This window comes from Galleria mellonella, unplaced genomic scaffold (genome assembly GCF_026898425.1).
Source record: "Galleria mellonella isolate WM207_F2 unplaced genomic scaffold, CSIRO_AGI_GalMel_v1 utg266, whole genome shotgun sequence".
Classification (NCBI taxonomy): Eukaryota; Metazoa; Arthropoda; class Insecta; order Lepidoptera; family Pyralidae; genus Galleria; species Galleria mellonella.
The window spans coordinates 1,197,460-1,210,308 of NW_026442061.1; the positions used below are offsets into that span (position 1 = coordinate 1,197,460).

General features: G+C 30.8%; 1 protein-coding gene across 1 annotated transcript in view; it reads right to left on the minus strand.

Moving 5' to 3' along the window:
• Positions 1-12,152, minus strand: part of LOC116412910 (dorsal root ganglia homeobox protein) — a 104,897-nt gene extending 92,745 nt beyond the window's left edge. The window contains exons 1-3 of the mRNA XM_052895095.1: positions 12,013-12,152; positions 11,816-11,867; positions 11,687-11,773 (exon numbers count right to left, since the gene is read on the minus strand). Of these exons, the coding sequence (XP_052751055.1) occupies positions 11,687-11,773; positions 11,816-11,867; positions 12,013-12,152 (279 nt within the window). The remainder of the gene's footprint in view (positions 1-11,686; positions 11,774-11,815; positions 11,868-12,012) is intronic.
• Between the last annotated feature and the right edge of the window lie 697 nt (positions 12,153-12,849).

Consider the following 12,849-nt stretch of genomic DNA (forward strand, 5'->3'; position numbering starts at 1 on the left):
AGTATTACATTCATTCAAATTGTCTACATAAAAAAAATGTACAATACATAACACAATTAAACTGTGAATTCACATATGAGCAACAGATAATAATCTTATAAAGTCGCCATCTCAAAGCAGACATTACTGAAAAAAAAAAACAAAATTAAAGGCTTATACCATAAACATTCTTTATTCAAAAATGTTTTCACTGAACAAAAACATAATCTTCATAATCCAATATAAACCAGTAGAATTAAAAGGCATTTAATATATTAAACCTGAAAGGCACAGATATAAATCAGTTCTCATGCTGTCGGCTCCGCACAAAAGACCTTAGTGCTTCCTCTTAAAAAGTGCTCGAGTTGGTGACAATAATCTCGCCTTTGAAGGGGACGCCAATGTGAAGTGCTTTTGCTTAATTCATATAATAATGTAGAGAGATAGACGATACGTTTATTTGACATTCATGAATAGACGTTGAGAACATTTTTAACCGACTTCAGAATAAGGAGAGCGTTCTCATTTCGGTTGTATGTATTTTTCGTTTGTATTTTTCTTATATCTGAACTCCGTCATTTATAAACGAATTTGGAAAACTATTTTATTATTAACTTTATTTATTTATTAACTAAAAGTTAATATTGATTTAATTATTAACTATTCTATTATATTCTTTCAATATACTTTAGTATATGGAATATATTTTAGTATGGCAAAGGGAGTCTATGGGAAGGAGGTTATACTTACGTCTATATCTTTGTCAATTGTGAACTCATTTTTACTGTTGTGTCAGATAAATAATAATTAAAAGCTAAATAGATAATAATTAATAATAAATAAATAGACTACAGCATGGGGTTTTTCAAAAGGGGGTAAAGGGATTTCTTCAGGGTCGACAACGCGCGCGTAGTACTCCTGGTAATGCAGGCGTTTATAAGCTACGGTAACTGCTTACCATCAGGTGGGCCGTATGCTTGTTTGCCATCTAAGTGATATAAAAAAAAAATTAAATGAAATTTTGTGTTCAATAGACATATAGAGTCGTTAGAGCACATTAAATCTAGTGAATTAATAATTTACCATACCAGCCGTTAATTCCTTCATTGCTGAACATAGGCCTTTTATCTGTTGAGAAGAGCCCGCAAGAAATTCAACCGTCTTTTAAACCTCTGTTAACATTATGTGTATTTATTTAACTATATCTGTATGTATTATATCTAAATTTACATGGTTGTTAAAAGCCCGTGCATGATCGACTAACATCTAGCACATTTGTCATTCAAATAAACTAAAGTTCTAAACTTCTATCTATGTCTATTATCAAATAAATAGAAGTATTATTATACATTAAATATATTTTTTACGATATAATACAATGGAAATTATATTAATGAACAAGATTAAAGTTAATTGGAATCGCTGTCCGTCGAACTTGTTCATATTGAATTTGGTAAATTCACTCGCCGCGAGCGGTAGGGCTGCCGCCAATTCAATTTCATTACGAAAATCATGTTGCGAAATTAATATTATAGTTACGAATTTTATAGGTACTTATGATTTAATTAATATCTATCTTGATTTTTATTTTATTGATTATATTTCATTAGAATTATATTGTTGAATACCGCTACCATTAGTATGTGTGTGACTGCAAACACTAGAAGATTGACCACCACTATTACTACCAGAAGTTCCAAAACCTTTGTTAGTGTTTTGAGTAGTCATGCTCACTAAAATGTCCAGACTTGTGGCGGCGTGGTGGGCCGGGTCATTGGGCTCCCTAAAATATGGTCGAGCGCAGTGATGGCTGGCTCATCCGTCATACTCGTGAACGGGTGCTGCTTGTAGGGACTGGTCTGCTCTAATCACTATGACTGATTTCCTCTTATTAATTGTTTAACCAGTTGGTTATGTATTCAATTTTTTTTTTTCTTTTTGAGTATTTAATTGAATTAGTGCTAATTGGTGGTTTGTATTCACACAATTAAACTTAAAAATGTAAAATAATAATAAAATTATTTAAAAGAGCATCACGCAAGTTTCTTGCTCGTTCTTCTTGTGATGAGACAGCTTTCCGAACGAGCGGTAAATTAAAAAAAATGTAATGACTTTTCAAAAGTGCTTCAATGTAAGTTTATTTGAATAAATGATTTCTATTCTATTCTTTTATAGTAGCCATCAATCTCCGACTACCATTTTGTTCAAGCACGTTTTGTGACACGTGTTTCACCTCGGAACGAGCCAGCTTCAGGCAAATTATAATTAGATCTCTGTTCAGAGCCTAGTGGTAACCGTTAGGGAAAAAAATAAAAATATGACAGTCACCTATATAGTTCATAAATTTTTTTATTATAATATTTTACTAATTATAAAACAAAAATGAAAAAATCGTAAAAAATATATATATAAATATTTATTTATTCTTTACTAGCTTTTACCCGCAATTTCAACAACGTAACTGAGATATGTTCACTGATAAGGCAAAAAAAAGGCTTAAAAGTAGCCTATATTCTTTTCCATCTTTACAAATTTACTCTACTAATTTTATTTCACTCTAAAAATGTTACCAAAACAAAACAAAAAAAGATTTTGTACAAAAGTAGTTTGCTTGGGTACCTCTATTTCATTCGTGTTTCTACCATAAAACAGTCGTGTTTGCATAGTCATGATCAGAGTCCTGATTCGGTTTGAAGAATGAGATATGGCAATGAAATTACAGAGTACAGACGCATAACACCTTTCACGTACTCAGGAATATCCATGTCTATAGGCAACGGTTACCACTATCCATCAGGTGCGCCGTGAGTTTATTTACCATTCTAAGTTGTATAAAAAAAAAAGACAAAATAATGTAATACTAAATTTAATAAATATGTCTGTATTTAATTTTAAATGCACTTCATGTTATTATGAGAAAATAAAGTTCTTAAAACTTATACTGTCATCCGTCCAAGCTACATCACATGCTTTCGTGTACAGTGAAGGCGGTCCGGAAACACTTGGTATCAGAGGACGCTACTCTCATACAAAGAATGGTCCACACAAATCGATACAGCTTAACAAACACACAATGCATAGTAATATGTAAATTCATTCAATTCAATTGATACAAATTATTTTACGATTCAACCCGGCACAATTCCTACTAAACAATCAATAATATTTAATCAAAGTCGCGGCGCTCGTTCATCTAATATGGAAGTTTTATAAACTGTAATGGAGATCAATTGAACGGTATGAATTAACTATTAATATTGACAATGGTTCAATCGAATCGATACGCCGAAATTGGTGCCACTGATCAATATAATCACACTGTTAAACATCTTCAGAATTTATTCATAAATGATTTGAGATTAACTATTACTACTGTCACCAGAGGGAGACTTTGTACAAAAGTCGATCGCTTGGGTACCTCTGTCCCATTCGTGTTTCTACCGTGAAACAGTTGTGTTTGCATGGCTGTGTTTCGGTTTGAAGGGTGGGATATGGCGTGAATTTACTGGGTACAGAGGAATAACACCTGAGTCCTCAGAAATGGCAACGCATGGGGGGTATCATGGGCGAAACAGTATACTCTGTTATGTCCATGGTACTGCTCTTGTCTATAGGCGACGGTTACCACTTTCCATCAGGTGGGCCGTCAGCTTGTTTGCCATTCTAAGTAGTAGATATAAAAAAAGAAACTAACTAACAGAAATAAATTTTATTGTTTTGTACTTTTATAATAACATTCTGTATTAATTCTTCTTAAGTAATATCATTTTTTTTTATTTGCCACTGAGGTGGCAAACAACCTTAATAATATTATAAATATGAAAATGAGTTTATTTACTACCTTATAGCGCCTTAACGCTTAAAGTTTCAGCCAAATATTATGAAAATTGGTATACACGTAATATATGGGATAATAAAAGATATAGGCTACTTTTAACCCAAAGCAAACATTTTAAGCAAATCACCCTAACGAAGTCGCCGGTAAAAGTTTGTTTGTTAGTAAATCACACCTAAATATCAGAACAGATTTTAATAAAATTTAATAAGCAAATATACCATAACACAGATATATCTGTCACGTCTATTTCATATTAAAGTAATGTAACGTTTTTCAAAAAGTGCGTATTAAGGTTTTTTAAGGGGCAGCAAAGCGGGCGTGGCATCTCTGGTGTTACAGATGTCCATAGGATACAATAGTTCCGTTTACCATCAAACGGGATGTATGCTTGTTTGCCACCATAGCAGTGTATATTTATATTCATAGGCTACAGTAATGGTTTACCATCAAACGGGATATATGCTTGTTTGCCACCATAGCAGTGTATATTTATATTCATAGGCTACAGTAATGGTTTACCATCAAACGGTTTGTATGCTTGTTTACCACCCTCGTGGTATAAAAAAAACTTTGGTACGCGGGTAGGAATGTATATAATACATCTGAAGGTCTAACATAAAATCAGCTGTGTTTTATCTTGATACCCCATCTAGGAGTGGTATATTTTGTTGGTTTTCCTACTACAGAAATCCACTCGTACAAAGACACGAGCAACAAGCTGTTATTTTGGAGTTTAAGATATAAATTTTAGTCCCCAAGATACAGGTCTGGCCTAGTTTGGGGACTGATGGTAATGCAGATATTTCCTCGTTAAATATAAATTGTAACAATTGTAAATTGTGCTATATGCAACCGTATTTTTCTTGAATAAAAATATTATTATTTTATTTTTATTTTATTAATTATAAAATTTAACTATAAAACATTACAGCGGCAGCCCTGAACGCACCTGTCACTCATAATTCTCGAAACCGGCTCCATCTAGTCCATAATCGGTTTAACAATACAACTCTACTTGCGATTGATTCAATTTGTGAGTTTTTGTAATAAAGAACTTGTTTGATTTGTTATAAAAGGAATGGACAGACTTTTTTTTTTAGATTTAGCCTATTTAATAAACAATATCGACCTTGCTATTTCACTTTTCTGAGATCACTGGTTTGATACATATAAATATTTTTTCTCGATGTCCTCTTTTCCCAAAGGTTGTCTGAAAGAGATTGCTTAGCGATAAGACCGCCTTTTGTATCACTTCTAATGAGAAGTGATACAAAAGGCGGCCTTATCGCCTTATTAAAATTAACTGTATTTATTATTTTTATAAATGGCACAATAGAGTATAAATACATAAATAAAATATTTATAAACACAGAAGCATAACAATTATTCCTCAGAAATGACAACATATGATGTTTTTTTTAATGGGTGATAATAGAATGGTAACCCCGCCTAGCCTATCGGATACGCGGGCGGGGCACCAGTGTAAGATGATAAATGAGCCCCATCCTGATGAGTTCGACAAGAATTAACCACATAAGTTTAGAGGGGGAAAGAAATTGTTACTAATAGGCTCCAACTGCCCCTTTACTAGCAATATCGAGCAATTTACTAGCAATGTCGATCTACACGCGATTCCGATAGTTATTGTTAAAGAGGTATAAATGTATGAGTGGGTAAAATACTTGAATTATAGTGTGATATAAATAAATGAATATACGTAGTGTATATATGTACGTGTATATATATGCACATAGGTAATTAATAGGTAATTATGTAATAAAGTAATATAGTAACAAAGTAGTATAGTAATAAAGTAGTATATTCTGTAACATGCACAGTACTGTTCATGTCTATAGACCGACGGTTACCACTATCCATCAAGGCCGTCAGTAGTGTATTTTTTTTTCTAAACCCACTTATATACAAAACTATGTGATTAGGCAGCATAAATAGCTCTAAGCCTATCTAGCAATACGCAAACAACTCAATTCTGCCAACTACTTCGCTATTCACAAAAGCCGAGTATTACCCCCGAGTAGTTTTAGAGGCATGCATCTAATTCTCTAATTCACCTATATACACTATAGTACATATAATTATGTTTAGATTAAATTGTGAACAAATAGATATATTATTTTTAGAATCAATGTAGTTCAATCTCGTCATTTTATATACACAGTGAGAGTTTATAATTTGATTCAAATATGAGCATATCTCATTGTATTTCACTGTGATGAATTGTGAAGAGAAAATAAATCTATTTATTATTATTATGTATATGTATTATTTCTCAGCTTATAGCTGGTTTTGTAGAGACAAGGACGGGAGTTTTTTTTTTTTACAACACAGGGGGCAAACGAGCATGCGGCTCACCTGATGGTAAGTGACTACCGCCGCCCATGATCACCCACCACACCAGCGGCATTGCAGGTGTGCTGCCGGCCTTTTAAAAAGGATTGTTACCAAGTCACTCATATTTTATTTTATTCAGTAGAAATGTTAGGACTTGGACTATTTAAATTTTTTTTAACTATGGAGCATGTATCTAATACTGTAGATTTCTGGTGTTTAATGAAGAATGTTTTATTAAGGTGCAGTTTATTTAATGAGTTGTGTGATTTTGGGATAACTATTATTATTATTAGTGACCGTTTACCATCAAACGGGCTGTATGCTTGTTTGCCACTATCGCGGTATAAAAAAATAATTTTGGTACGCGAGTAACTTAGCAAACAAGGTATTTTGTATAGTGATACACACAGGTAAAGTCGGGGGATACAGCTAGTGATGAATAAAATAAAACCGTTTTTTGTAGCACTTAGTCTGGACACTTGACCCTAATATATAATACCTACTAGGTCGTATCAATTTCGTAACACATAAAGAAAATATTCCAATGCATTAAATAATTTAATTAGTTTCAATAGAAATTAATAAAACTTGCACTAAATTTATTGAAATTGTCTCTAAATGAAATTAGCATCAGATCGAAATATTCAACCCATTAATTTATTTTTTATTTAATTACTAGTATTAGATGTCTATTGATTATTTTACGGTCGGATCAATGAATAACTTTAATATCATTGATTTTTATTTTCATCAAATTATACCCACTCGTGTTAAGGCAGTGCAAATTAAACAAAATACCCCTGCTTTCATCGCATCAATCTTGACCGTACCTATGTCATACTACATAAAAAAATAATTAAATTCATTCATAGAAGAATTGAGAACCATTTTTCCGTTTATATTATATAGTACTAATTTTTACCCTCGACATCGTCCGCATGGCCGGGATATATTTACTGACCGGGTTAAAAAGTAGTCTATCGCATACAGTGTATACCAAATTCCATAGTAATTGATTAAGCCATTAAGGTTCTATAATAAACAAAAACTTACTTTCACATTCACAATATTAGTTATTTTTATCACAATATTACCTAGTTACAAGAATTATTTATAAAAATTCAAACCTACATAACTACTTTAACTATTACTCGTACACTGTTTTGTCGCTTTCTATCAAATTGAGTTTTAGTGTAAATGAAAGAGACAACAGTTTCAATAGCTTAAAATACGTTCATGAAAGGTTTGATATTTTTATGAATAAAAGGAAAAGTGTTTCTTAGCCATAATCGTAGCACTTGCAACATAATATTAGATCGTAGATAATTCGTAGCGCCTTCGTAGCGTAAACGTTGCATGTATAGAAAAATTTTGCACTTGTTTGTTGTATTAATATTATTATCATGTCCTTGATCATTACACTTTAAAAATATTTTTTATTTATTATACTTTAAATTATAGTCTCTTACTAAAAGTAAACTTGTCTCTAACTATAAAGACCTCTTCCAGTCAACCTAACACAGTGGCGGTTAATAGTGACCTAGCAACTGAGTGTAATAGTACAAGAGAAACTTGAAAATTTGTACTAAAAATTTTACGTTAAAATGCATTTGTGAGAGGTTTGACATTTTTATGATTAAGGAAAATAGTGTTTCTCAGCCGCGATCGTGGCACTTACAACATAATGTTAGATTGTAGCTAATTCGTAGCGCCTTCGTAGCGTAAATGTTGCATGTAAAAGAATATTTTTAACTTCATATCTTATTTATTTTTACTATTAATTAATAATAATTAAACCTTAAAAATATTTTTTTTACTATATCTAAAATATTGTCTCTTAAAATATTGTCTCTAAAAGTAAAAGTTAACTTGTCTCTAACTAAATAAAACCTCTTCCAGTCAACCTAACACAGTGGCGGTTAATAGTGACCTAGCAACTGAGTGTAATAGTGCAAGACAGATTTTATAAATTATACTAAAATTACAATAACTACAAATTAAAACAAAACTCATGCACCATATATTAAAGTTCAATATTTAAGTAATCACATAGGTGATAATGTGAATTATTTATACGTTATACTTATTATGATGTCCGCCTATAGATTCGTTAATATTTATTAAATAAAAAAACATTCCTACCTATACTTATGCAAGTAAATTATTGGTTGTAAAATTAAATTAATATACAAAATAAGATCAATAATTAGTAATCTGAAACGCCTATTGTTTTATCTTCTGCTATACATGGCTTTTAAAAGTATGATTTTTTTTAATTTTTATTTTATCTATTTTATTATATCAAAAAGAAGGATTCTTCAAAAGGAAGTGTCTATTCAAATCTCAGTTACGTTGTATTTATATATATTTTTTTTATATTTGTTACTTCATAACTCCATCAATTATAAACCGATTTAGAAAATTCTTTTTTTTTTATGAAAGGACTTACAGTTTAGTCCCTTAGAAATTTTATCAATATTGGTTCAGTAAATGAGTTTTTAAATCACAATAACTGAACGTGCTTCAATTGAAGTCGATTTCTTTTTTGCGCAACTCGAATTTAATCTTGTTTAGACATCTTATTTTATTCATAAAAGTCATACTTCCTATTTTAATTATTCAAACGTCTTTTTCTTTTACGGTACGCTTTTAATTTCAAAAAAAGTTTATTTATTTATTATATGTCTTATATTTATTTATTTATTTTTGTTTAAATATTTTTTATTTAGATTAATATTCTAAAGGACCTGATTTAATTTAATTTTAGATTTTGTATTTTGTGCTAAATTTGAGCAAAAAATTGTATAATGCATCATTTTATATATTTTAAACTATTCTATTTAAGTGAATTTATTACTACACTTCTAATAAAAGGATATTCACGATTCCTTTTCTGTGGCCTAAAATCCATTTTCTGAACAACAGGAACATTGTAATTCTGTGTTGCATATAATAAATTACGTTTAATAACGCTGGTACAACTGGCGGGCGCCAGGCGTCGGGCACAGATTGCATTGATACTCTATTTGTCAATAATTGAGCTTATTGGCAACATTGCTTTATTGACAACGTGGCTTATTGGCCTTTATTGTATTAGGGCCGATTGAGACGACGGCGACGTGCAATGGTATGACGTTTTTAATGAGTCAATTGATTTTAATATTACATTTGTGTGTTCACGTGTTACAAAGTTTTAATAGAATCATGTGATACATTAAATATTTATATGTACCTGCGGTTGCATAGTTTTTATAATGTAAAGGGAAGTTTTAGTATAAACTAATTACTCAGTTTCTGCTTTACATGTGTAGATATGTCTCTAATTTTATGGAAAATAAAATACAGTCCATGTTATTCGCTTTGATGTAGCTATATATAGGTGAAAAAATTTTTAAAACCGGTTAAGCATTTTCAAGTTTATCCATTACAAGTATATTAATAATATGAATATATATTTATATATCCAATATATATTTATTACTTTATAAATCAATAAAACATGTATTACAAATAAGTATGTAATATTTATACACTTGACCGCGGTTTCGCCAGTTGTTTTTTCTTTGAAATTGACTGGACACGCAGTCGCGTGTCTAGATTAATAAAAAAAATTAATTTAACATAGTATCAACTACATACATTTTAATTTTTTATTTTCTTAATACTGGTAATAAAGGTTATCTATCTATCTATCTACATGATATGATCCATACAAAATTTATATATAATATGGTTACGTTTTAGATTTCATACAACTCATTACTTTTTTTTTTTACATGCCCTTCTTTTAATATACCTACTTACAGTCATTTGGCAATTTTAATTTTATTTGCAATTTATTGAAACTGCACGTTCTATTTAATTATGACAATTTAGTTTATACACTTTTAAATAAATATAATTTCTCTTTTTGTTTAAATTCGATTTGATTTTGATGATAATTTCAATTTGTAAATTTATCAAAATTATCAATCAGTTACAATAAATTTATTCTACACTTAATTTATTCAGCAAACATTGTTACACTTACAAAGAAAGATCGTACAGAGTAATATAACATGTACAGAAGGTAAAGGTGTTAAGTAATATTTGCCGAATTGGTCCCCGCTCAGCGTAATGCTGCAGCCGAGGAGCTACAGCGCTGATTTTCAGCACGAGCCCTTCGAGTAGGATTTAATATTATTTAAATTAATATGGAGAATACTTAAATATTTATTATATTGTTTTTTTTTAACGGATTTCAAAAAAATTAGGTTATATGTTCCATTACCATATATATTTTTTATATATATCCACCGATTTCTCCGTAAATCGTGGACCGATTTCAATTTTTTTTTTATTTGAAAGAGTATACTCCTGAAATGGTCCCGTCGTCACCAAGTTAGGATCTAAGGATGGGATCCCAAAGAAATCTAGAGCAACCTTCAAATTTATAGGCACATTACTATAGGGTGTTTCATATTTTTTCAAAACTTATTTTATATAGAATCATCAGGTAATCGGTAAAATATTCGAAACTTGCCCAATTGCTGCGACAAATTTAGTTTAACGTATCTACTAAAACAATTTCGTTTTGTATTTTATATACACATAAAGATTTTAGTTTGTTGATTTATCGAATTTACTAATCAGTTGTGACAACTTTAATTAAATTTAATTTACACACTGAAAATATCGGTTGTTTTTTTATACTGCAACTATTCGATACTTACACATTTAATTTGCGAACTCATCAAAATACTGCACTGTTTTAAATAAATATTTCGTATCGAAATTGTTAGTAAAGCTGCCATATAGGCAGCTTTACTAACAATTTCGATACGAATATACGAACTTTAATTTACATTTTTAAATCAATATTGTTTCCTTTTTTATGTAGAGTCACTAATTATGGAAATTTCAAAGAAAGCGCTGCTACTAAGTAAAATAAAAAATAAATAAAAAAATTACATTAGTATTTATTTTTAAAAACCTCTATTATAATTGTACAAATTAAAATGTTCTTATTTTTTTAAATAAGTACTCACTTAGTTTACCTTAATATATAAATAAATTAGGTAAGTATCCTTAGGTAAGTATTTTTTAATATAAAATATATCGTAGAAAATTATGTAGAATTATATAATAATTAATGTATACATAATATATGAACAAAATATATGAACCCTATCGCCTTAAACAAGTTATTTTGTCAATTACTAATAAATTAAAATTTATATTAAGTTAAAAAACTTTTTGAATTACTTACGAATATTTTTGTCTGCAAATACGTAGACATTAACGTGATATTAACACTCATAATTATGTACTTATCCTGACATTCATATTTTTTTTTTCTTATTTGTCTATTTAAAGTGAATTACTAGTACGAAAAATAAAATAATTAATTTATTCGGCAATTTTAAATGATTGATATAAATATATAGAAAGTTAATAAAGCCAGTGGAAAAATTCAAAACTTGCTTACTACGTTTAAATTTATGAAATAAGTAGTAAAACAGCATTCTAAATTATTACCTTATTAGCGTCCGAAAATATTTTGTTAATTTTTGGGCGGGAACTTTTCCCGCCAAACTCCGCGTACAAGAAAGCGCGGTCACCGCGCTGTCACTGTCATTCCGTTCGGAAACACGCGCGAGCACTCACGAGTCGCGGCACCGAGCGACTGGCGAACGCCGCACTCGCCACGAACACCGAACTGCGAGTAATCGTTCAGAAACCGCCCTCGGCAAACAAAACCCCACCCGCTATAAAGAGCATTTTAGCACGCGCGCCTCCCCCGCTCCCGCGCCCTGATTTAATAGCGAACGCGGGCACTGATTCACTTAGCCGAACGCAACTACCGACTCCCTCTCTCTTCCTCCTGCTCAAATGGTAATCCACTCTGGATTCGCGCTCTCTGTCGTGCGCGTTCGAAAAACTTGAGGCGGAAAGAGATGGCGCCGCGGTCGCGGACACTTCTTTCTTTCAACTCGATTTGCATGCGAGCGGGGTCGCTCCGCAAACTTTATGTCCTCGTTTCGTAAATTATTTATTCGTTTGGAAATACTTTTAACGGCATGTTCGGGCTGAAAAAGATTGCTTTAAAACGAGTTGAATTAAGTGACCGGCCGCCAGCCGGGTAGATTACCGCGCGGGATGAGACAATGCTAATCAAATTTAGGTTTGTTCTTTGATTATTTTTGAATAAGGAAGGAGCACTTTAATGCATTCTTAAATTGATTCTACACTTGATCATACAAATGCCATAGACATTTAGATTGTCTATCTATGCCATATCTATCCAATTATTATACATTACGAAAGTTTTATGAGCAAAAATTATTATTATAACTCTACATTGAAGAAATAGGTACTTATGATAGATTTAGAGGTGACAATTATGTTTTATTTTACCTATTTGATTTTATTCGAGTAACAAACGACTCAATTAATATAAAATATTACATAATAAGTAGTTAATAACCAACAAAGTTTCCATTAATAACAAATGGAATAAACACTACCCAAGTTTCTATATACCTACAGCTGAAAAAAAAGCTATTATATTTCCATATTATATTATATATTCCTATTATATTATATTACAGTGTATCTTCTATATTTGTTCCTTTTATAATTTTAATAAAAATAAATAGGTATTATTAGTGTTGATCTCTACAATTTAAATCAAAACATAA